This window comes from Capsella rubella, unplaced genomic scaffold (genome assembly GCF_000375325.1).
Source record: "Capsella rubella cultivar Monte Gargano unplaced genomic scaffold, Caprub1_0 scaffold_1, whole genome shotgun sequence".
Classification (NCBI taxonomy): Eukaryota; Viridiplantae; Streptophyta; class Magnoliopsida; order Brassicales; family Brassicaceae; genus Capsella; species Capsella rubella.
Genome location: NW_006238923.1, coordinates 11,730,088 through 11,754,861, shown reverse-complemented (window position 1 = coordinate 11,754,861; position 24,774 = coordinate 11,730,088). Strand labels below are relative to the sequence as shown.

Genomic DNA, 24,774 nt, shown 5'->3' with positions numbered 1-24,774 from the left:
GGCCCAATAAAACTTACGATCTGATTATTACTTGAAAAAACATTAAATCGTCTGAAATTTTTCTGAAAGAGGGTTTAGGGTTCAAACAAAAATGGAGGAGAATCGTCGGAATTCGTCTGCCGGTATGGAAGTTCCAGTTGCCGGCGGCGGTAATGTCGTCAAATGGATCGAAATATCTGTGCCTTCTCCTTCTCCTTCTCCTTCTTCTACTACAAACGTTACTAATTCAAGTGAAGAAGATGAGTGTGTTCAGCTTCCTTTGTATGAAGACTACGCTTCTAGCAGTGTGATTGGGGAACCTCCGATATCATTCGTTTGGAGAATCAACAAGTCGAGTCCTAACGCTCTCGAGCTTCTTCAGCTCTCTGCTAAATCGGGGTTTCCTATTACTGGGTTGCGTTTCGTCTTTGCTCAGGCTCTCGCTCCTTTTGCTTTTGTGTACGCCGACGAGGTAGATTAGATTATCTGTTTTCTGCATTTTGATACTCTTAGTTTGTTGCCTTTTTGTTGTTCTGTGTGTTGAACTTGAACACTATGGAACTGAATTTGGCAGGGTAGTGATAGTGGTCGTCTTGTCCTCTTTCTCTATGTTCTCACACCGTCCGGTGTAGTTTACATCCTTAAAGTCTCGAATACGTCAGCCTATAAGTCAGGCTCAGTCTTCCCGCTTGATCATCTGATTCACTTGGATGTTCGACCTTACTTGAACGCAACTGGTGTTACCAGTGTTACTGCATCGCCTGGTTTCCTTTTCCTCGGAAGGTCTGATGGTTGTGTCTCTTGCTTCCAACCTGTCAAGTATTATCAGAAAGCATCAGGTAAGATTACTCTGCACTAGCTTAGTACTATCTCAATTTTTGATGTTTTTTCCGTTCTCTTATTCGCTTCCTTGTATCTTATCAGGTTTTCACCATGAGCTGCGTGATGATACTGGATTTAGTCGTCTATGGGGTTTCGTAAGGCATGCATTTGTAGTTCAGTTGTTTGAAAAAGAAATGTTATCATTATACTGCTTTACTTTATACATTTAGAAGAGAGAAGCAATGCTAATATACTGCTATCTTTCGCTATGTGCTGTATTTTATTTCCCTCTTGTGATATTCGTCTCAATAAGCTCTTATGACGTGCTATGCAGGGGGACAATGGTTGCAGCCGTGCAAGATTTATATATATTAGAAGTTCATGGAAGAATTTTTTTATGTGTGCTCCATGCTGATGGGGCATTACGTGTCTGGGATATTTTAACTTATAGCAGGGTTTTATGTCAGAGTATAGCTGCGAAGAACCCTGAGGGTAATATCTGCTAGTTCTACTAGTGACCATTAGTTGATGTTATTTTATTATTTTTTGCCTTTGTTTTGACTTTTTTTTCATGCGTTTTGCATTAGGGGTTATGTGTCTGAGGTTATGGTTGGGAAAAGCTGATTACGATTCTGGCATGATTCCATTAGCTGTCTTGTATAGGAATAGTATGGTAAGTGTTTACGACCAGTATTTTAAATTCCTTACAACTGACCGGTTGACTTGAGTGGGACATATATAGTTATATTCCATTGCATTCTATTCAAATAACCTTTTGCCAATATTTGAAGGATGACAGCATGGACGAGATCACTGTATATGGCCTACACTTTAGTTCTGGGGATGGAATAGCTTTGTCTCTAGATTCTGAATTGCAGAATATTCTAGTGGAAGAGGTACATCTTTTGGGATCATAATTGTGACACATACTATTATGTATTTATTTTGCTCATTACTATGTTGGATTTTCAACTCCCTTACTTTTTCTTGGCTCGCAATTTTGTTGAATTTGCATATCCTTACTTTTAGGGGGAATTGCGGGATATCAGATTTACATACGACAAGATCTGGATTCTGAAAGCCGATGAATTGACCTCTCACATGTTGGACCTGAATGCTAACACCATGTAAGTTCAAGAAGAGTTCTTACTACTGAATTGGTTGAGATATTTTGTACTCCATGTAAAGCGTTATTATACATGATATATTAGAGGTTCTGCTTGTATGTGCGCGACTGGTTTCTCTGGTCATCTGTAGCTTTGATTCTTTAGTATCATTATTCCTTGTGATGGAATCTTTTTGAAATATGCAAAATACTAGGTGACCTTCCCAGATATTGCATTCCAAAGATGGGTTTGTAAAACTTTTAGTAGGTTAAGTTATATAGATTGTTGGTTTCTAAACTGCTGAGGCAATGTGCTGCTCTAGTGTATCTTTATCATAGTTGTTGTGTTATTGACTGCTACAGACGTTTTACTGTTCACTGCTTTCTTGAAGGTTGATAGTGCTCTATTTTTGTATTGTTTTCCTTGACCTAGGGAAGCACAGTCTTACACTTTGCAGGAAGACTACATTTCTGAACAGCTATTTCTGAGTTCTAAGAGCTCTTCACATGACCTTCTTTTGACGACTCATTCACTCTTTTCATCTGCAAAGGTCTTTTGTGCTAAAACATAGCTTTTATTTTGTTGAACAGAACTTCCTATACAATAATCTATTTGTTTGAGTCCATTTTAACCTACGTTGCATTCTGCAGGATCAAATTATGGGATTCATTTCATCGATCTACTTACGCAGGCTTTTTTGTCCCGGAATTTTTCACAATGTTGCCTTGCGTCTAACTTTACGGGACTACAACAAACAGTGGACTGATTCTGAGTTTCAATCTTTAAGTCTTGATGAGCTAACAAGCGAGATTCTTTTACTGGTTGAGCATGAGGTTTGGTTTTTGTTAAGTTGTTAAGTTCTACAGTAGCTTGTAGATTCAGTGTATACAATGTATTCTACTGATAGTTGCATGAACTCTGGGTCATAAAAGCTGAAATATGCCTTTATTATGTCAGGTTACAGCAGAAACTTCAATTTCAGTTTTTCATTGGTGGAAAAACTTTTGTACATGCTACCTCAATCATTGGTGCAAGAATAACGAACCTCGCACGCTACTGGCTCAGTCAGATGTTATTGGTTTAGTTAGAAACAATTCTGTATCATTATTTTTCAGATTGGAAAACTCGGAGCACAACCTTGGAGGTATGTATATGATTCTTGTATCTAGAACCAAAATTTCCTTGTTTATTTCCAATCGCTTAAGACTTAAAACTGTGTTGCCTTTTGCTAGGTTCTTCCTCTGAACACAGCAACCTGACAAGCTTTGGCTTTGGTGTGTCTCACAATGAACATGAAATTTTGGCAGAGGTGCTAAGATGTACTTCGAAGATCAGTAAACAGTGGGGTGGTGCTCCTTATGCCATGTATTATGAAGCAATTACTGGAAAACCAGTTATCTCTTCTGATGAAATTGTGCCTCGCTTAGTTAATATCCTTGAGTCGGGATATTCTACATCCATAAGTCAGCGTACTTGGTCAGATCTTGGTGCTGATAGAGCATGGGAAAAAGAGCTAGAAGCTCATAAAAATCTTAGAACATTCTCCATCGACATGCTATTGTCTCTCTCTGCTCTATGTCAAAGCGCTGGATCTTGGGAAAAAGTTTTTTCTATTATGGAGCACTATTTTCAGTATTTGGTCCCTAAGAAATCTATGGAAAACAATGATGGTGAGGCATTATCTGATATCTGTAGTTCTATTCTCGTCCAAGCCACTTCTCAGTTTGTAAAGGTGATGTTTGAGTCTGCCTTTGACATCTTCCTACTCGTCAGCTATCTGCTTAACATTGCTGGGCAGGTCAGTTCCCACTGGGTCTCATATTATTGTGAAGATGTATTCCTTAATTGGAATTAGTGTAGTTTATAATTTGAGAGTTATGTCACATATTGTATATTTATGATTATGTGGATATTCTAAACTCAGTCATTAATTCTTCTTTTCGTTAAATATGTCTCTCTGCAGGTTAATATGTCACAGCGAGACATATGCAAGCTACGGCTTGAGTTGCTTCCAATGATCCAAGATATTGTCTCAGAGTGGCTCATCATCCTTTTTTTTTTTACCACACCAGCTGAGTCAACTTCTATGGATGATTTCAGCTTGAAGCTTTCATCTCTTCAGATTGGTAGGATGTGTTCCTTGGAAAATATTCCCCAACACTCGTACCTCATTGCCACTATTTCTGACTGGAAAGAATCTTTTCTGCATCGCAGATAGCAGCATCGACAAAAGATCGTGGAACGCAATGCTTGGGAAATGTGGGTTCTCATTGGCGTTTATTCTTCTTTTTAGTGATCGAAGTTGCATTGTGGACGACCGCTTTAACTTAGGATATCTTCCAAGTTCACAAATCATTACAAGTTTGGTGCAAAATTTTATCAGCTGGATTCGCTATAGTAAAACAGGAGAGGAATCTTCTTCACTGTTAAGACGCTCCACTGAGCTTACTCTAAGGTTGATTAGGAATGGACAATATGATGCTGTCGAGGTAAATTTTATCTCAGACCTAGGCTAACTGCCAATTGAACTTAATTGCTGATTTCTCCGTTTTGATTCTTTTTCTTCCGTATATTCTTAATTACCTTCTCAAGCGAATCCTTGTGGTTGTGGAGGCAAGTTTACGTGGGGAGAAAACATTTGGTTGTTCTCAAGATACTAGTGGAGATTGGTGTCTTCTTCAACATCTCCGTGGTTGTTGCCTTCTTGACCAAGTCCAACGTGGAGCATGCGGGGTATTAAGAGAGAGGAAGATATTTGATGCCATCCGCTGCTTCTTCAGGTGCTTATTATGTAGAGTTATCCACCTGATAATTTTGAAGTCTTGTCTCCATATGTAATATATAAATAATATATTGTGGCAAGGCATAACATGTGGGGTTTTCTCTCAACACATAGAAGACAAGCTTGCTATGTTTTTGCCTTTGTTGTTCAATGTCTATGGTTCCTATATTACCACTTCAAGATCATTTGTCTTCGTTTTTCCTAATGTACACCTCATGTATCTACCCTTTCATGGTTCCCAATGTAGAGCTTCATCAGGTGAAGGATCTTGGAAGGCTTTGCACAGCTTGTCTAAAGAAGCGGGATTTTCGCCTGCAACAACGGGTGAGCTCCTCAAAGAAATTTTTTCTTTCTCTAGCTATTTGCCAGTTTGCATATTATTTCAAAAACCTGGCTTGATGTCTTGCAGATTCATTTTCTCTTTGTACCCTCTTTTTGATTGAAGCAGGTCCAAGTATTTCAGATGGTGCTATGTCTAGTGCGACGTGGAAACTTCATTACTATGAGTGGGCTATGCAAATTTTTGAACGGTACAACATAAGTGAAGGAGCTTGTCAGTTTGCCTACGCAGCCCTTGAGCAAGTAGATGATGCCTATAATTTTATAGAGAGGACTGAGGAATTCGATATAACTAAAGCAGCCACCTATACTAGAGGACGGCTGTGGGCAAATATTTTCAAGTTCACCTTAGATCTGAATCTATTGAATGATGCGTACTGTGCTATAATTTCAAACCCTGATGAGGAGATTAAGCGTATCTGTTTGAGGCGCTTCATAATAGTTCTATTTGAATGTGGCAAAACAAAGGTAGAGGTCAAGAATGCTTTTCTTCTCTTATCTTAGTTTTTACTTCTATGCTTTTGGCGATTGGGGACCAATACCCCAAACCTTTTACACTATATTGTCTGGTACCACGAGAACATAGATCATTATCACCATAAGTATCATAAACCCTATAATGTGTGTGCAATTTCTCTTTGTTATTAGGTGTGTGTTTGTCTGGAACTAAAGATGATTATGCTATTGGGTGCTGTCTATATGCTCAGGATAAAGATGCTTGCACTACCATGACTTTAAATGCAAATCATGAATATTTCTCTTTTGATTTCAGATCCTCAGTGATGGACATCTACCTTTCATCGGCTTAACAGAGAAGATCACCCAAGAGCTTTTTTGGAAGGTATTTTGTGGATAGCAGAGTAGATTTGTTTCTGCCCTTGGTATATTTCTATTATTGTTTCTTTCATTCTCTACTATCTGTAGGCTGGACGTTCTGAAATAATGATGAAGCCAAATCCATACAAGCTGCTTTATGCTTATGAGATGAGACGACACAATTGGCGAATGGCGGCAAGTTATATGTATCAATTTTCTGCTCGTTTGAGAAGCGAGGCAGCATGCAAGGATTACAAACACTTGTCCCTCGTTTTGCAAGAGAGGCTTAATGGACTTTCTGCTGCTATTAATGCATTAGCTCTTGTTCATCCTGGGTATGCATGGATTGATCCATTACCAGAAGAATCCACAGGCTATCCCGTTAAAAAGACTAGAACAGCAGAAGGAGAACAATGTTAGTCTTCACGATCACATATTCTACTTGTCTTTCTTACTGATGTATAATTTTTACGTTATTGATTTAACCACAGTCTATACCCTGAAGCATCATTCTGTTTTAATGTTGAACTATCACATGAATAGCTTCATTTTTAATTGAATCACCTTTTCTGCAGTAAGGAGTAATGACCAGGCCAAAGTGGATCAGAGTTATATTGATATCGAGAAACTCCAAAACGAGTTTGTTTTTACTACTGCTGAATATATGCTTTCTCTGAAAAATTTTGGGTGGACATATTCAGGTAAATTGTCTCCTATTTCCTCCATTGTCTGTTTTGAAAATACTGTATAGGGAAGGCGGCAGTTGGAACTATGATAACTGGTGCTTTAGAAATTAGAACTAGTTAAGAGGCTTCTACGACTGTAGTTGACAGAAAGTTGCAGTATGTTCATCCCTAATGTGATTGAGGAAATTAAAGAGCTTGATCTATTGTCACTGTTGAAAGGATTAAATATTGAAAGTCTTCTTTTCTTTATGAATTAGCTTTTTTGCATCATTAATCTAGCTACTGCATGGACCTGTCTTCCATGGCAGACTGCTAGGTGGCATGACTGTGTTGTATACAATTTACCTAAGGAATAATTTAATTTCAGAACGGTTTCAGATACCTTGCTGATTGTTTCCTAGTCATCTCATACAATTATTTTATAAATATGCATTGGTTTTTTCACTTCAGGACTCGAGAAGCCACCATCGGATTTGGTTGACCTTCTCGTCCAGGCAAACTTGTATGACATGGCATTCACTGTTGTTTTAAAATTTTGGAGTGGCTCAGCTTTGAAAAGGTAAATTTCTTGCTTGGTATTTTCTGAAATCACATTTCTTGAGAATTACGTAGGTTTAAGAATGACTGCTTTCCCTCAGGGAGCTGGAAAAGATATTTGAGAATATGGCAATTAAATGTTGCCCTGCTAAAGGAACACTGTGGACATCGTGAGTGATTGTTCCTTAGTTGCTTGGTATTTCATTAATTACTTGTTGACTTATCTGACTTCTCAAAAATAGCATTAATATATATATTTATTTTACAGAAATGAACTCAGGCCAAATCTTATGTTAACTTCTAACGCTGAAGAAGTTACTCATTCACCTGATAGAAGCCCTGCTGTTCAGGGCTCTAAGTTGGCTGGGGACTGGGAAATTCTTGAGGTTTATCTGGTCAGTAACTTCTGAAACCTTGATTGGAAATCTAGTTTTATTTCAGTTGGTATCTAGTAATTTACTACTCTGGATTTTGGGAGCATTGAGAAGTATTAGAATGTCGTCGTGAGCAGTATTAACCCAAAAATAGGTCCTTAGTTGCTCTGAATTTAAATGGTTGTGAATTAAGATGCACCAAGAATGCATTCTGAATTATAGGCATCTCTTTTTAATGATAGTATTTTGGTCACTGAAACCAGAGCAGCGTCCCCTCATTTTTCGCAATTCTTTGTCAATAAGACCAGCATGCATTGTAGCTATCCTTTACTAGGGGTGTAATTAGTGTTTAGGGAGTTTGGAAATCTTCTTTAATTCGGAGTATAATTGTATCCTTCGCTGAAAAATGTGCTTTGGTGCTTGAGGGCTTGACCCAGGTTTTATTCATTATTTTTCTCCTTGAAATAATTTGTGTATTGGATATGTATAAATGCAGAAGAGGTACATAGACATACACGGTAGACTACCGGTTTCTGTTGCGTCAACCCTTCTTCAAGCAGATTCTTGTATCGAACTGCCTCTCTGGCTGGTTCAAATGTTCAAGGTAATATTTTGGATATATGTTAGGATAGTCTTAGTGGATCACTTTTAGTATACAATATATAGAGTTCAATTCATTTAGGTAGCTCTGAATTCCTGTATGAAACTTTGAATTTGGTTGTGCTACATCCTTGATGAAATAATTAATATGCGTGAACATTGTTGCATTTGAGAGCTTTTTGATTCATATCTCAGATGCAGATTCTAGAGTAGATTTATGCATTGCTGTATATCGTGGTAGATCATGACAGTGTCAGAGATGCTTGGTACAGCATGTCTGCTTAATGTTGAAGAGATGGTATTTAATATCTCAATGGAATCGTTGTTGTTCCTTTCCATTTACACCATGGAAGAAGCAATTTTGTAAGGTTGTACTCCTCTGGTTTCAAATAAGTCTTTTTGTGCCTTTGACAGGACGGTCAGAAGGAAAAATGTTTGGGAATGGCTGGGAAAGAAGCAAGTCCTGCTTCCTTGTTTCAGTTATATGTTGATTATGGGCGTCTTACAGAGGCCACTAATTTGCTACTGGAGTACATGGAATCATTTGCATCATCGGTAAGTTATGATCTATCTGTAGAGACTGATTGTTGGATTATATGCCTCTCGCCACAGGAAACGTTTTCTCCATATTAGGATTTGTAGGCTCCGCTAGGGTTTTACAGCTTCTCATAGTCGAATTGAATATAATATAACAAAACTTAGAGAACGTTTAAGTTGCAAGATTCACACAAAACAGTAAAGCAAATAGGTTGGAGATCATAGCCTTAAGAAACATTGGACTAAGCATGAGTTTGCAATTGCATTGACATGTTCTTGTTAATAGACTGACAAACATGATTCATTTGTAAGGACTGAATAACCTTGGCTACTCTCTTGTTAAAAACAGAAACCAGCAGAGGTATTGAAGAGGAAAAAAGTATCAGGGGTTTGGTTTCCTTATACAACAGTGGAAAGACTATGGTGGGAGCTAGAGAAAACGATAAACTCAGGACGGATGTCGAAACAATGCCAGAAGCTGAAGGCACAACTCCATCAGGCGTTACTCAATCACTTAAAGCTGGTACATTAGCAATGATGATAATCAGTAGAAATGCAAATTTTGTTTGATCAGACTAATAAGCGATGTTCGTCTTTGGTGGTGTTGATTTGTTTCAGTTGAAGGTGGATTCAGATGATGCTGTCTCCTCTGCAACAGGTTGAAGAAAGTCGTGAACTAAAAAAGGAGCTACATGATTTGATCCGTGTGTGAATAATTGTATCAGGGTTTTTGCTTTTGTTAGTTAGTCAAAACAAGTCTCTTATGAGTGGTTTGGTTTGTTGCTAGAGTATATTGCTGGTCTATAGTTTTCATGGCAAACCAAACAAAAAGAGCACTTGTTGAGAAAACTCGAACAGAAAAAATGAAATCAAAGTTCTCTCTTCTTTACATTTGTAGTTCGCTATTGATAAAAAATTGAAAAAAACCCAATGCGACCGGTTTTGATTGGGTTATTTCTTGAATTCTAAAGATCATTGGGTTAAACCAAATCAAACCGAACCAAGCCAAACATTACTCGTAGAATGGTTTTGTGGCAAATAAAACTAAATTCAAACGGCGAGCTGAGACACTTTGTGAGTGTGGTAACTGAGAGCAACAATGGAGAAATTAAAATCGCTGATTCCTGAAGATCTTCTCCAAACAGTGAAATCGAGCAGCGTCGATGATCTTCCCTCCTCTTCTTCTTCTCTCCTCCGTTTGTTTCTGGGTCTTCCCCAATTTCACCAAGTACGTACAATTACCCAAAACCTACTCTTCTCTGTATTCATCTCTTCAATTGAAGTTCTCACAGGCACATCTCTCGTTTTTTCTCTCCTTGGTTTGCCATTTCAGGCGGTGAGTGAGTTAACTGATCCTGATTTGGGCTGTTGTGGGAAGAACGAAGAGACATCTCTGGACTTGAAACGTCGAGGAAATCTCTCCTTTCGCAGCCGTGATTTTCACGATGCTTTGCGTTTCTACTCTAAAGCTTTACGTGTTGCTCCTCCAGACGCCATTGATGGAGACAAGAGCTTACTTGCTTCTCTGTTTCTGAATAGAGCTAATGTCCTCCATGTATTTAAACCCTTTCTACATCTCTCTTTTAATCCTTCTACCCAGTTCCACCATTGAATATCTAAAGCTTTTTCTCTTTGTAGCAATTCATATGTGTTCTGTATCTTGTCTTAGAATCTGGGACTTTACAAAGAGAGTTTACGGGACTGCCATCGCGCTCTCCGCATTGATCCTTGTTATGCAAAGGTCTTATATACTTACAGTTCATTTGGATCTTTATGAGATTTCAGCTCTCAGTTCTGTCATTGTCACTTCCAAGTTTTATTCTTCTTTGTGTTTGTCAGGCTTGGTATAGGAGAGGCAAACTTAATACTCTTCTTGGAAACTATAAAGATGCGTTCCATGACATTACAGTTTCTATGTCGCTTGAATCATCATTGGCGGGGAAGAAGCAGTTACAAAACGAACTTAAGGCTATTCCGGAGTACCAGAATACGCAAACATCTGAACATGATGATTGTCATCCAAGCAATTATGCTGGCGGGGGTGAGTTTTTTTACCCAAGATTAGAGACTTTCATGATATGGCTATGGATTATTCTGTACTGAGTTTTAAAGAGGATTTCTGAATTTTGACCTGTCTTAGTTATTGGTCTATAGATCATCTGCCGAGTGTGCAAACAAAAGTAAAGCTGCGTTGTGTATCGACAAAAGACAAAGGAAGGGGTATGGTATCAGACTGTGATATTGAACAAGAGTCTGTGATACATATTGAAGAACCTTTTAGTGTGGTAGGGGCTGTGATTTAATGGGGTTTTAAGAAGCGAAGGAAAATCTACTCAATTCTAGATGTTTTTTGGCCTTCAATAGGTTTTCTGAAACAACTGAAGATATTCAATGTTTCATGCTTTAACATACAGATTTTCTTTTGTTACTGAACATGTTTCAATGGTGATACAACGTATAGGTCATATCAAAAAGTTGTCGGGAAACACATTGCCACTTTTGCCTGAATGAGTTGCCTGCTGATGCTGTTCCATGTCCATCATGCTCAAGATCTGTGTACTGCTCCGAGTCCTGCCAAATTCAATCAGGTGAAATGATGCTCACAAGTGAGAGGGACAAGCACCACATTTTTCATAATCTACCTGATGATATTGTTGAGCATATTAAAGGCATTACACCAGCTGATGTATATTATTCTGAAAATGAGTGCATTCAAGAACACCAGCATGAGTGTCGGGGAGCCAATTGGCCTGCTGTACTGCCATCTGATGCTGTTTTAGCTGGTCGAGTTATAATGAAGTTGATAAATCAAGGGAAAGCAGTGATGGATCTTTCTAACCTTCAGGAGATATTAGTATGTCCTTGTACTGTAAAATGTTTTCCATCATTTGCAATAGTCCAGCAGATCTTATAATGGAGCGACTACCCAATGTATTCTACAGGAACTTTCCCATAGCTACTCTATGATGAATCCAGAGAGCAAGTTGGAGATGCATCTACTATCCATAGTATTGATTTGGTGCCTTAGTAAATCTAGCTGCCCTGATCTTTCGGTCTGTGAAGCTGCTGTCACACAGGTATGTCCTCTACATCACCTTCACTGTCCCAATCAATCCCTCATTGAACTCAACTTTGTTCTCTAGAAATTACGCAGGCTCTGACATATTTACATCCGTAAAGGCTGGTGACTTTGGCTTACAAGTTATATCTACATTCATAGATGATCAAGGATGTTTGCTCTTGTTGTCTGCTGTCACTGGAATTTAGTTTACCACCCATGGTTGAGATGAAATTTTTAAAAGTGGTTTTTAATATCTATCCTCATTGCCAAAAACATTTCCCCTGTCAACCATATGCATATGGTCTCTGTATAAGTTCCTGATATTATGAATTTATGGAGAAGTATAGCTGTTTACATGATGCTTGTGTAACGTTATGTTTGGCCTTGTTCTTCTTTTTTTTTTTCAAATTAACATATGAGGTATTGACAGCTGTCTGGATTTTTCTTCTCTGTGTAGACAATCATACTGCTGGCACAAATCAAGGTGAACTCTATAGCAGTTGTCCGCATGAAATCCAGTGGCGATTTTTTGAAGTGCATCCCATCTGGAAACGTCTCAGCAAAAGAACAGATTCAGAGTTTAGAGCAGGTTTGTCTTGGCAGAGTTAGTGCTTGTTAGAATGCTATTGTATGCCCTTTCTCACTGAAAGAACTCATTTAGAACTAGGTATAACCACTTACAAAGATGCAATCTATCTGTAACCTGGTATTCTATGTTTCCCTTATATTTTAAACTGCTTTTCTATGAAATTGTGTGAGCGTCCACCATTGGAGGTTATGCATGTATTGCTCCGTTCTGCAAATCTCATTTCCTTTTGTCAAGTATTGTTGTTTTATCCACAGATCAGAGTTGGTCAGGCTCTCTATAAAACTGGTAGTTTGTTCAATCATTCCTGCAAGCCAAACATCCATTTGTATTTCCTTTCACGTGGACTTGTTGTGCGAACAACAGAGTTTGTTCCCTTGGGTTCTCCCCTTGAGCTGTCATATGGTCCTGAGGTATTTTTTTGTGATCCTCTTGTCTCTGTTTGTTACCTTTGTTCTGTTTCAAATATCTTCTGAGTGCTTTTGAAGTCCATACCTTTTTTATGTCACTATTCATTAAAATTCACAGGTTGGGAAATGGGATTGCAAAAATCGCATTAGATTTCTTGAAGAGGAGTACTTTTTCCATTGCCGGTGCCGTTGCTGTTCTCAAATTAACATATCAGACCTAGTTATCAATGGGTATTGCTGTGTCAATACAAACTGTACTGGTGTAGTTTTGGATAGTAATGTGGCCACATGCGAGTCCAGTAAGCTAAATAATTTTTTGACTGCTCCAAAAAGTCTGGATCATCACATTAAGGTAATCTGATATATTTGAAGTCAAATAATCAGGGTTTAGCTTTCGTGCAGTTCATTAAGAAAATTAATGAAGGTGTTCATTAGTCATTCTTAAAATGCTAAGTTAGACAGTTCTACTTACTTACTAAAAGCAGAATTTATTTTCTGCTGCTCAATTCCATTTGGAGTAGAGTGATGAAATGGTTCCTTGGTCTTATATCCATTTTTAACTTTAAGCTGTTACCTATTTAAGGATTTAGGGAGTGGTTCTTAACGACAATTACTACCGATAGAGTGTAGTTTATGTTTTAATTTATTGCTTTCACAGGTGTGGGAGAAGGTGCATACTGATGTTGGGGAAGTGGCTTCAAGTTTGCTCAGTAAACACAGAGATTCCCTTCATATAGAACCTGATATATGTTTGAAATGTGGTTCCCGCTGTGATGTAAAAAATTCTCATGCAGCAGTGAATAAAGCTTGGAATCACTTAAGAAGGTGCCTGATTTTTTTCTTGAAGCTTCATGTTAATAATTGATGTGAACTTTCTCTTTAACATTTGGATCTCTGAGTGTATCAGGGTAGACGAGTTGATAAATTCAGGGCAGGCCAATGTTTCTGTAATATCAGATTGCTTAAGGTCCATCGCCGTGCTCAGAACTTTCCTCCACATGTATAACAAAGACATCGCTGATGTGAGTCAAGTTCCTCTTTTTTTAGTATAGGTTTTTAAGCCTTGTTACTCTATACCCGTATATCGTGATCCAACCTTGTCCTACTCCAACCTTACCTTCAGAGAAAACAACAATGACTTACGTTTCATGTATTTGTATGTTCAGGCGGAGGATAAGGTTGCTCAGGTCTGCTATCTAGCTGAAGAACTGCTGGATGCAAGAAAGCATTGTGAAGCGTCCATAAAGGTAAAAAAAAAAACCCAACTTAATATACTAATACAGCTTCTGTTTAGACCACAAAGTGCTTCAATGACTGACAATGATGAGAAGGACAGTTGTATAAAATATGAAAACTGCTCGAGCAAGCCAAAAAAAATCCCTCAAACCACCGTTAAATCTCATTATCCCAACGGGTATGGATGAGATGCGAGACAAATTTTATGTTTGGTGTCAGATTCTGAAGAGGCTGTATGAAGATGAACATGTGGTGATTGGAAATGAAATGGTGAAGCTTGCGTCCATTCAGCTCGCATCAGGTGATTCCAGTGGAGCATGGAACACAACAAAGAAATTTTCTAAGATATTCTCTAAGTATTACGGGTCACATGCTGAGACTCTCTTCTCTTATCTCCCTTGTCTTAAGCAAGAAGCTGCCAAAGCTCTGAATTTGTCATCTTAACCCAAAAAGTTTGTGATGTGTGTAATATGTAATGTAAATACGAAAATTTGTGGACGGTTTAATTTGTGGCCGGTTTAGTTGATCCGAAACGATGTCGTTTATTTCACTTAGGGTTTTAACAAGTTTTTTTGGAATCTCAAGGTTTTTACTTTTTGCGAAACGACGACGATTTAAGCTAAATTTTAATTTTCCGGACAAAAAGTCGCAAAAACGACGAATTCACGAATTTCTTGTTTCTCCGAGCCACAGACACGACAAGCTTCGAAGAGGATCAGCTCGCGTCCGTGTCTACCTGACCATTACTAGAGCTACTCGTCTCCTCGAAAGCTAGATTGGCAAGGTCTGCTCAGTTTGTGTCTCTCGATCTCCTTTGGATGGTTTCTTAGGATATAAGTTGGGGGTTTAGCTATTGCTCTAAATTTGAGTAAGGGCAGGCTTGTTTCGTCGTAGTTACGGATTTGGGGTTTCACTTTAGTTCTGTGGAATCAGGAGATGTACTTAGACCTTTAATTTGATGTCTCTTGTTGTGATTTCGGCCAGAATTACATAGTTTTGAGTGACTCGTTGCCTTGCTTTGATGTGAAAGTGAAACTCCATTCGAATATGAATTTGGAAGCTATTTGGTAAAGTCATCTGGTTTGACAATGAGCTTTTGTTATATTCAGTTTGGTTTTTTGACCATCGAAGCTAATGGTAGATAGGTTTGGTTTAAATCATTTGATAAGCGTACATGTAAGGGTAGGATTAAAATGAAAAGGGTCTTTGGTTATTTAGTAAAGTGAGAACCTTTTGGCTAGACTCTAAATTACACACAAGTAGGAAAACGAAAAATGAGCTTCAGCTTTGAGTTCTTTTCACATGCTTTTCTATGACAACAAGTTCTTTTGTTGATTTTTCAATGGTTTGGGTTGGTTTTGTATTTTTGCAATGGTTTGTGTTGGTTTTGTGACACTGATCCGTGAGTTTTTGATGCTTTGTTCTTACAATCTTGCTCTTAGACCATCATCATCTACATCTTAGACCTCAGTTTTATATGCCTTCGTAGCAGCTTTAATTGATACTGTAGTTGTGGTTGTTGTTGCAGAGTTTATGCCTTTGAAATGACTTTACTAATTGTTCTTGTTTATGACTGCGGCTCTACTTTGATTTCCTTGGCTTTGTACTATGGTGATCTCTGGTTTTAACACGTGTGTGTACTATTTATCCACACTTCGTTAGTTGAAGGTTTCTGCATTTTTAGTTGAAGGTTTTTCAAGCGTGAGAGAAGATGGTGGATAGTGTTTTTCTTTTCTTCTACTGCTTTTTATCAAGAAAAATGTTTCATAAAGATCTTGCCCTGACTCCATTCCATTAGTTTTATTTCCTTGCATAATCATATTGACATGCCTTATTGATATTTCTCTTTATTTTATTGATATTTTTCTTTGTTATAAGCAGAACGTCTAGGTTTCTTTTGCATGATCTGTCTAACTCTTAAGCTTTAGCTACTGTTGCTCATCATGTGTCCTGATTCATGAGTGATGTTGGTTTTTAAAATATGGGTCAATGACGAGTCTGAGTTTTTGTTCTCGTAGAAACAAAGTGATTGCTGTTAATCAGAACCCCTTTTAAAAGGTTTCTCTCTCTCTCTTGTCTGTGTTAGGTTGGCTGAAGATCCCTGAGTAGACAAACGAATTTAGCTTTCGGGGTCGATTTTGATTCGACGACTATGGCAGGTGGGACGGGAGACGATTGCAATTTATATGTAATGCCACCAAGGAAGAAGAATAAAGAATCAAATAAGGTAACAATCTCTAGTCAAAACCCTTCCCGCAATAAGATTTTGGGGATTCTAATGCTGATGAGAATTGGAAATTGCTTTCATGGTTGGCAGATGCATGATAAGCTGAATTCAAATAAGAACATGGGATCGAGAAAATCTCAGAAACGAAAACTGAATTCTTCAGATAAGAACATGGTGCTGAGCAATTCTCAGAGACGGAAACTGGAGAAATTGGAGGAAGAGAAGGAGAAAAAAATCTTCTTTTCGAAATCTGCCGAGTTCTTAGAGTATGGGAACGCTTCAATTCAAAATTTTATTGATTTATTCTGTTTCCTTTATTTGAGTTTGGTATTGTATTTTTACAGCAAGTACAAAATATCTGAGGATGTATCATCACTATTACAATCGTCAACACGTATAGGAAGAGTAAGAAAATTTCTAACTTTTTCTCTTTTTTCTTACAGATATTTACTATGATGTTCTGATTCTCTGTTTGTGGTTTATCTTTAATTCAGTCAGCGACAAAGCTGGAGAAACGTAGGAGAGCAATGCAACTTTCTAAAGCTGGTGTTGTGACTGAGCATTCTGATGAATCAGTTGAGCAAAAAGATGATGATGATGATGAATCTTGTATGGACGAACCTACAACACCAGAACATGCTGAAATTGAAACTCCAACTTTTGTAACTGATTCTGAGCAACTGGTTGATGATGCTCATAAACTCAGTTCTGATTTGATGATTTCTGCTGAAGAAACTAATAACAAGCTCTTGGTAGAGGACACTGTGGATATGATCTTACAGACAACTTGTCGTGATGATGGAGAAGGCTCACAAAGAATGGTTTGTTAAGTCCGGAAGTTTGATGTTTCTCTTTTTCCTTGTGTTGATAGATAATTCTCTGTTCAGCTATGTTGCTACCGTATACTTGTGGTTTAATTGGCTGTAATGGGTTTGATATGAAATAGGATGAGGTAGTTGAGAATGAAGATGTAGCTGTACAAGGACCTCGTGTGCCCGCGTTTGTAGTTCATGTTTCAAGACCAGCTGAAGTTGAAGAGACAAGGAAGGATCTTCCAATAGTAATGATGGAGCAGGAGATAATGGAAGCTATTAATCATCACCCTGCGGTTATTATTTCAGGACAAACCGGGTGTGGTAAAACCACTCAAGTTCCGCAGGTCAGTTTGCTTCCGATAGCTGAGTTATGGTGTCAGATAGACAGGTTAATGTCTAATCTAATTTCTATTTCTGGATCTTTTAGTTCCTTTATGAAGCTGGTTTTGGTTCAAAGCAATTCAGTTCACGAAGTGGGATTATCGGGATTACCCAACCACGCCGTGTTGCGGTCCTTGCCACTGCCAAGAGAGTGGCATTTGAGCTTGGTGTTCGTCTAGGTAAAGAAGTTGGGTTTCAGGTTAGGTACGACAAAAAGATTGGTGAAAACTCCTCTATCAAGTTTATGACTGATGGGATTTTACTTCGTGAGATACAGGTAATGTACGGTTTATTGCCTGGTTTGGTTTGTAGATTCTTTTCCATTTTAACCATGGAAACTTGATTATAAGCTCTTCTACTGCAGAATGACTTCTTATTGAGGCGTTACTCTGTGATAATTCTCGATGAAGCCCATGAAAGAAGTCTGAACACAGACATTTTAATTGGGATGCTCACTCGAGTCATCAAAATCCGACAGGAATACTACGAGGAACAACAAAAAAGTCTTCAATCTGGATGCGCGGTAACCTCAGAATACCAAATTATCACGCCACTTAAACTTATATTGATGAGTGCAACTTTGCGAGTGGAAGATTTTGTATCGGGGAAAAGGTTATTCCCTAAGGTACCTCCGCTTATAGAGGTTCCCACTCGACAGTATCCAGTAACTATACATTTCTCCAAGAAGACTGAGATTGCTGATTATATCGGTCAAGCTTATAAGAAAGTGATGTCAATTCACAAAAAGTTACCACAAGGTGGAATACTTGTTTTTGTGACCGGGCAGAGAGAAGTTGACTATTTATGTGAGAAGTTACGTAATTTTTCAAAGGAATTTGTTGTTCAAGCTGCTAAAAGGGATGCTTCCGCAAAGAAGAAATGTGATGATGGTTCTTTTGGTGGTGTTGACATGAAGGAAATTGCTGAAGCATTTGATGATGGCTCCAACAATCAAAACGACAGGTTTAGTTCATATGGAGAAGATCCTTCTGATATTGGTGATGGTAATAACTATGGTGATGATTTTGAAGAAGAAGACATGTATGAGTCTGATGAAGACAGCGACTGGGAAACCCTTGATGACAGTTCTGGATATCCACTTGTAGAGGAAGGGAATCTTGATGCTCTTCGAGCAGCGTTTAAAGCTTTGTCAGATAAAAATGGATCAGCAGCTGTTGAGACAACAAAGTCCATTCCAGCAGATAATCAAGAAGCTGAGCAGGAAAAAGATAAATTTTCTCCAGGAAAATTACGCGTTCTTCCACTCTATGCAATGCTATCTCCAGCTGCACAGCTTCGAGTGTTTGAGGAAGTTGAGAAAGAAGAAAGACTTGTGGTCGTGGCTACTAATGTGGCAGAAACTTCTCTGACTATTCCTGGTATAAAGTATGTGGTGGATACAGGTCGGGTTAAAGTGAAGAATTATGATTCTAAGACTGGTATGGAAAGTTATGAGGTAGATTGGATTAGCCAAGCTTCGGCTAGTCAACGAGCTGGAAGAGCTGGACGAACTGGACCTGGCCACTGTTACCGTCTCTATTCATCTGCGGTGTTTAGCAATATATTTGAGGAATCTTCACCTCCTGAAATCACAAAAGTCCCTGTTGATGGAGTCGTTCTTCTCATGAAATCTATGAACATTCCAAAGGTAAGACGTTTGTAACCACCATTGTGAATGGACTATATCTCTTTCTTCTGTCTGTCTTGATGAATCTTTGCGTTTTTCTGTTGCTAACAGGTTGAGAATTTCCCGTTTCCAACTCCGCCTGAGTCATCAGCTATTAGAGAAGCAGAACAATGCTTAAAAGCATTAGAGGCTCTCGACAGCAACGGAAGGTTAACACCATTAGGAAAGGCTATGTCTCACTATCCCATGAGTCCACGTCACTCAAGAATGCTTCTCACAGTCATTCAAATGCTAAAAGAGACCCAGAATTACTCACGCGCAAATCTTGTCCTTGGATACGCGGTTGCAGCAGTAGCCGCATTGAGCTTACCAAACCCTTTGATAATGCAGTTTGAAGGAGACAAGAAAAACGAATCTGAAGATGCTGACAAAACCGTCAAGCAAGACGAGAAACAACGGAGAAAGGAGCGGAAAGAGAAGATCAGAGCCGCTCGGGACAGATTTTCCAACCCGAGCAGCGATGCTTTGACTGTAGCTTATGCATTGCATTCCTTTGAGGTCTCAGATAATGGCACGGGCTTCTGCGAGGCAAATGGGTTGCATTTGAAGACCATGGATGAGATGTCTAAGCTCAAAAATCAGCTTTTGCGACTTGTTTTCAGCTGTAGTAAGCCCTCTGAAACCGAAGACTGTTTCTCATGGACTCATGGGACTATACAAGACGTGGAGAAGTCATGGAGAATCACCACATCGTCTTCCTCAAAAAACCCGCTTCTACAGAACGAAGAAGAAGTGCTAGGAGAAGCCATATGTGCAGGATGGGCAGACCGTGTAGCCAGAAAGAACAGAGCGACAGAATACCAAGCATGTGCGGTTCAAGAACCTGTTTTCTTGCACCGCTGGTCATCTCTCATAAACTCGGCTCCAGAATTATTAGTCTACAGCGAGCTCCTACTCACCAACAGACCATACATGCACGGAGCAACACGAGTGAAGCCGGAATGGCTGGTGAAGCACGCAAAATCACTCTGCGTGTTCTCCTCGCCGCTCAAGGACCCGAAACCTTATTACTCAAGTGAAGAGGATAGAGTTTTATGCTACGTCGTGCCAAGTTTCGGCCCTTATAACTGGGAGCTTCCAGCTCACAGCGTGGCAATAACAGAGGACAGAGATAGAGCAGCAGCATTCGGATGCGCTCTGCTTCAAGGAGAGGTATTGCCTTGTTTGAAAAGCGTCAGGGCTTTGTTGGCTGGGAAACCTGAAACGTTGTTGGAAAGAGAAGCTTGGGGTTTAGAAAGAGTAGGGAGTTTGGTGATAGCTTTGACAGAGAAGAAGATTGATAGTTTAGAGAGCCTTAGAAAGAGTTGGGAAAAGAACCCGAAGGTGCTTTACTCAGAGATTGAAGTTTGGTTTCAGAAAAAGTTTCGTCATCGTGTCAAAGAGCTCTGGCAAAGAATGCTAAAGGAGGCTTCATGTTGAAACAAGGTCAAAAGGAGGTAAGGCGTTTGTGTGTTTCAAATGTTTCGCACACCTTTTGATTCTCTTTTTTGTTTAAAACTTGTCTATTCCTTCTCCAAAAAAGAGAAAATTTTGATATATAAATGGTGAAAGTTAAATTTTCTAATTATGAGTGTTAGGCGTAATGATAATATCTCTGACACGTAGATAAACCATGTCGAGTATACTCTATTATATCGAAACAAGGTGCTCTAAATCTCTAATCCAGGAACCATTGAAAAGACAATATTGTCCCTTATCAAGTTTGTTCTCATATGGGCACAATGGTAACTTAACACACCCCAGACGACATAAACTTGTAGAAAACCAGTGGGAGAAAGCATCTGGTTTTGAGTCTAACCAGCAGCTACACTTCTCTTATTATATAAACAAACTTCTTCATTCTCATCTTCTTCATCTTCAAACTTCACAAACACACAAATCATAAAAGAAGCAAAGAGTCCAGTCAAGAAAAAGAAAAGAGATGGGTTCAAGGAGCAAAGCATGGTTAGTAGCTGTAAGCATCGGAGCCTTGGAAGCGTCCAAGGATCAATTAGGCATGTGTCGGTGGAACTACTTGATCAGGTCTGTGAATCAACGTATCAAGAACAACATGAGATCTGCTTCTCAGGCTAACAGATTCTCTTCTTCGTCGACTACTACCACCACCGCCGCTGTAGCTTCTGTTAAGGGTAATGGTGATAAGGCGAAGCAAGCTGAGGAGTCACTTAGGACAGTTATGTACTTGAGCTGTTGGGGTCCTAACTAAATTCAGACATGATCTTTTGTTTTGTAGTAGGATAAACTAGATATGGAAATTGCAAAATGTTTTAAATTAAGGGAATTTTGTTCTCGGTGCCATTTTTGAAACTCAAAAAATTAAAATGCCATTTTCTCCAAAGCATTTTCTGCAATGCCATATTAGGTAGGTAAAATGACATAAATACCATCTCTCGGATGTTAGCACATAAATGAAAAAAAGTTGTCAGATGAAATATTCTCTGCATCATTTAATACAAAGGATGAAGGCTATTATCCAACAGATATTAACTTAATGGGTAGTTAAAAAGTAAAACAACATATGAAATCCAGATGGATTTATGGAAGACAAAATAACAGAGAAAATTTGAATAATGGGAGAAGGGTCGAAGAAGGACAACAATTAGATTTTCGGTTAAGCCCACGAGATAAACAAGATTCTGATCTCTTCATACGATTGTCCATCACAAGTGTCATCTGCTATGTTGTCTACAAAGATCCTAAATAACAAATTTTGTCCATCAATAAATAGAAAATGGAAAGAACGAATGGTAGAGCATTCAACAAAAATATAAATGGTCCATCTCATAGTTTACATGGGCTGAGGAGGGTTGTCTACTGGACTAACTGATTGACAGACTTGTTTTGTATATCTGATATACCATTTGTAAAACATGTTAGAGGACGACTTACGATAGACAAAATGATAAAGATAATTTGAGGAAGGGAAGAAGGTTGAAAAAGGAGAACATCCAGATTTTTGGTTAGATCCACAGGATAAACAAGATTTTTAATATCCTCTTACGGTTGTCCATCGTTAGTGTCATATGCTATGTTGTCTACAGAGATCCTAAAGAACAAAATTTGTCTATCAATAAATAAAAATGGAAAGGACGAATGGTATCCCACAAAAATATAAACGGTCTATCTCATAGTTTACATGGGCTGAGTAGGGTTGTCTATTGGACTAACTGATGAATAGTTTTGTTCTGTAGATCCGATGGACAATCTGTAAAATGAATGTTAGAGGAAGACTTACGATGGACAAGAAAAACTCATGGACAAAATTTGGTATAGATCTGGTCCGTAAAAACTTACATTGACAGAGATTTCCTTTGGCCGGAATCAATGGTTCCAGCGGCTTTGCGGGTTCACTACTGTGTTGCCAGTGGTTGTTCCGCTGTCGGGAACGGTGTCTTCAACGGTGGTGACGGTGAAAATATTCTGGTCAGCCATTAGGTTAGGAAAAAAAAATTGCATCGGTGATAGAAAGGAGTTGGAGAACTTATTTAACAAAAAAAAATAGAAAGGGTGAGTTGTTTATCCATTTGATAATACTTCGTTGTTGTTGCTGAAAATCTGATGGGTAAGAGAGAAAAGGTTGAAAGTTACGCTTTTGAGAAATAATGATTTTATGTCTGATTTTGCTAGGTTAATTAAAGAGAAGGACAAACATGTCTTTCTATCTATGGGCTGTGGCAGGGGGGAGAAGCCCATAAAAAAATTGGCAGTCCATACAAAAATAATCACTGTACATGGCATAATATATAATATTCTCTTAAATTAATTGTAAATAAATCTCTCTGATTCTAATAGAAGTTGAATTTTTCATTATTATATATTTTAAACTGTCCGCACAACCATGGTCCAGTGGTAAGGGAGAATTGGGGAAATGTTGGAAGGAACTAACACAGGTTCGATCTACACTGGAAACAAAAATCATGGTTGTGTGGGAAATCTGTCAATTGGGTCAAGGCCCAGTTGGTTTATCTGGTAGATAGAAATGCAGGCGGCCTGACTACCCCTGTCATTAGTCGGAAAGCGTTCCAAACTCGGGATAGACAGTGTGGTGAGCCTTCGGGGAGAAGTCCACTCTGAAACACTTCGGTGCGTTTCTACCGGGGCTGACCGGATCAGCCGATAAGGTTTATCAAAAATATATATATATATATATATATATATATATATATATATATATATTTCAAACTACTAATTTAATCTGAAGTGATATTTTGGCATATAAAATGGGGTTTGTAAGTAAGTAAACAAAGCAATCTAAACTATGTTCAACATAGCATCAGCAAATGGGTAAAACGTGGTTTGGCAAATAAGAATTGGTTTAGTCTTTTGACAAATGAGTAAATGACAATGTTCTAGGCATTTTACATATAATCTTAGTTGATTTAATTGGATTATACTAAAATATATCTAAGTCTACTGAGAATTTAAACATGATACATGAAAATTAAAAGCTATCTTCTTCTTCCTCTTCTTTTTTATTTTATTTTTGTTTTTCCAACATCTTGACTAGACCATATGTGTTTGGTTAGTTAGTGTAACGACTAATGATGTCTTTCAACTTAAAAAAAAATATTAAAACTTTGCGAATTGTCTGGAGCATATTTTAGATAGTAGTTGTAAATTCTTAATACAATTTTTTTTTAATAAACCAAATGGATAAATATTTAATCTGTTTTCATAACATTAAAATAAATGAAATTGGAGATAATATTTAAATGAAAACGACGTTACTAATGAGAAAGGAATACAGAAGGAAGAAACCAAACCACTTGTAAAAGTTATGTTGGGGGCGATTCTTTAAAACCAGTTGCGGAAACGCTAGAATCGTGGCAACAATCAAAAATTCACTTTTACCCCTCATTTACTTAAGGAATGTAAAGTCTATTCAGGGCAAAACTGTCATTTCCATAAGTCATCGACACCGAGCAAAACCAGTAGCTCAACGCATGTGGTTTTTTTTTTCTCCTTTCACTTGGACTTTGCGGCAGTTTTTGTCTGTTTCTGTTCTGTTTATAAAAGAAACAACACATTCGATTTCTCAAAACATCATCTGCAAATCTCACAAACATCGAAGCTAAAATAAGAAGACAAAACAAAAAAAAGAGTGTTTCTTTTGAAATTCAATTCAAACAACTATTTTGAAGATGAGTGCTACGAGCAAGACATGGATGGTGGCAGCGAGCATTGGAGTCGTTGAGGCTTTGAAAGATCAATTAGGCGTTTGTCGTTGGAACTACCTTCTCCGTTCTGTGAATCATCATCTCCGCAACAACGTCAGACCCATTTCACAGACCAAGAGATTCTCCTCCGCCGCCTCTTCCGCCGCTGTTGCTTCCGTCGGTAATTCGAAACAAGCGGAGGAATCTCTCCGGACGGTCATGTATTTGAGTTGTTGGGGTCCCAATTGACGCTGACGGGATCTTGGCAAGTTTCTTTGACATCTCAAGCAAAATTCCAAATCAGAGTCATCGAATTGGAGAAAAATCTGAAACCTTTCCTATTCGTTGAACAAGAATCAGGAGTTTGCATATGGCTCGATTGGATCCAAGACGGGTCTCAAAATGAGCTAAAGGAGTCACCTTTGTTTAGTGGCTGCAATGTATATATACTCTCTAATCTTATCATCTATTTTTGTAAAGCCTTGCTCTTTAATCAATCGATTAATCTATTCTCGAAGATCACAGGTCTTGATTCTAGTTTTACCTGCAACTAAGCACAGTTTAGAGTTTATGACTGAACTTTGAAGCATCACTTTTACCAAACGAAGGTCCTTTGATAATATTGAGGTTGCTTGGC

At 38.4% G+C, this 24,774-nt stretch overlaps 5 protein-coding genes and 1 long non-coding RNA gene across 10 annotated transcripts; 5 read left to right on the top strand and 1 right to left on the bottom strand.

Annotated features, from left to right (window-relative positions):
- The first annotated feature begins 73 nt into the window (after positions 1–73).
- On the top strand, positions 74–9,469 carry LOC17896668 (nuclear pore complex protein NUP160). 3 transcript variants are annotated; one of them, XM_006306523.2, is made up of 26 exons: positions 74–451; positions 554–818; positions 904–961; positions 1,136–1,293; positions 1,389–1,474; positions 1,593–1,697; positions 1,831–1,928; positions 2,340–2,457; positions 2,558–2,740; positions 2,865–3,051; positions 3,140–3,705; positions 3,871–4,033; positions 4,122–4,396; positions 4,500–4,687; positions 4,937–5,013; positions 5,138–5,496; positions 5,801–5,869; positions 5,953–6,259; positions 6,420–6,545; positions 6,981–7,089; positions 7,169–7,237; positions 7,336–7,462; positions 7,938–8,045; positions 8,456–8,596; positions 8,928–9,101; positions 9,197–9,469. In XM_006306523.2, the coding sequence occupies exons 1-26, from the start codon at positions 92–94 to the stop codon at positions 9,239–9,241; spliced, it is 4,521 nt and encodes a 1,506-aa protein (XP_006306585.1). In that variant the 5' UTR covers positions 74–91; the 3' UTR covers positions 9,242–9,469. The 3 variants fall into 3 exon arrangements, with proteins under 3 accessions (XP_006306585.1, XP_023645299.1, XP_023645298.1); XM_023789531.1 differs by having other exon boundaries at positions 5,135–5,496; positions 8,928–9,077; XM_023789530.1 differs by having other exon boundaries at positions 5,135–5,496.
- Positions 9,470–9,641: 172 nt separating this feature from the next.
- On the top strand, positions 9,642–14,475 carry LOC17900306 (SET and MYND domain-containing protein 4). The gene is made up of 14 exons (XM_006306736.2): positions 9,642–9,806; positions 9,912–10,133; positions 10,248–10,319; positions 10,418–10,619; positions 10,733–10,863; positions 11,040–11,432; positions 11,521–11,655; positions 12,097–12,228; positions 12,483–12,638; positions 12,754–12,987; positions 13,294–13,460; positions 13,543–13,657; positions 13,802–13,882; positions 14,091–14,475. The coding sequence occupies exons 1-14, from the start codon at positions 9,678–9,680 to the stop codon at positions 14,313–14,315; spliced, it is 2,394 nt and encodes a 797-aa protein (XP_006306798.1). The 5' UTR covers positions 9,642–9,677; the 3' UTR covers positions 14,316–14,475.
- Positions 14,476–14,565: 90 nt separating this feature from the next.
- On the top strand, positions 14,566–20,572 carry LOC17899279 (ATP-dependent RNA helicase DEAH13). Of its 3 annotated transcripts, none has more exons than XM_006303076.2 (9): positions 14,566–14,655; positions 15,958–16,098; positions 16,189–16,364; positions 16,443–16,503; positions 16,593–16,919; positions 17,045–17,257; positions 17,341–17,571; positions 17,659–18,942; positions 19,033–20,572. In XM_006303076.2, the coding sequence occupies exons 2-9, from the start codon at positions 16,024–16,026 to the stop codon at positions 20,398–20,400; spliced, it is 3,735 nt and encodes a 1,244-aa protein (XP_006303138.1). In that variant the 5' UTR covers positions 14,566–14,655; positions 15,958–16,023; the 3' UTR covers positions 20,401–20,572. The 3 variants fall into 3 exon arrangements, with proteins under 3 accessions (XP_006303138.1, XP_023644588.1, XP_023644587.1); XM_023788820.1 differs by lacking the exon at positions 14,566–14,655 and adding an exon at positions 14,656–14,739; XM_023788819.1 differs by lacking the exon at positions 14,566–14,655 and adding an exon at positions 14,666–14,938.
- Positions 20,573–20,829: 257 nt separating this feature from the next.
- LOC17900242 lies at positions 20,830–21,279 on the top strand. Its single transcript, XM_006304554.2, has one exon. The coding sequence runs from the start codon at positions 20,903–20,905 to the stop codon at positions 21,185–21,187; it is 285 nt and encodes a 94-aa protein (XP_006304616.1). The 5' UTR covers positions 20,830–20,902; the 3' UTR covers positions 21,188–21,279.
- Positions 21,280–21,999: 720 nt separating this feature from the next.
- Positions 22,000–22,514, bottom strand: LOC111828686. Its single transcript, XR_002832487.1, has 3 exons — positions 22,276–22,514; positions 22,118–22,186; positions 22,000–22,027 (listed from the first exon to the last, which is right to left on the bottom strand). It is a non-coding gene; the product is annotated as an uncharacterized LOC111828686 (long non-coding RNA).
- A 1,502-nt stretch (positions 22,515–24,016) lies between these two features.
- On the top strand, positions 24,017–24,674 carry LOC17898096. Its single transcript, XM_006303409.2, has one exon. The coding sequence runs from the start codon at positions 24,123–24,125 to the stop codon at positions 24,384–24,386; it is 264 nt and encodes an 87-aa protein (XP_006303471.1). The 5' UTR covers positions 24,017–24,122; the 3' UTR covers positions 24,387–24,674.
- Positions 24,675–24,774: the final 100 nt, after the last annotated feature.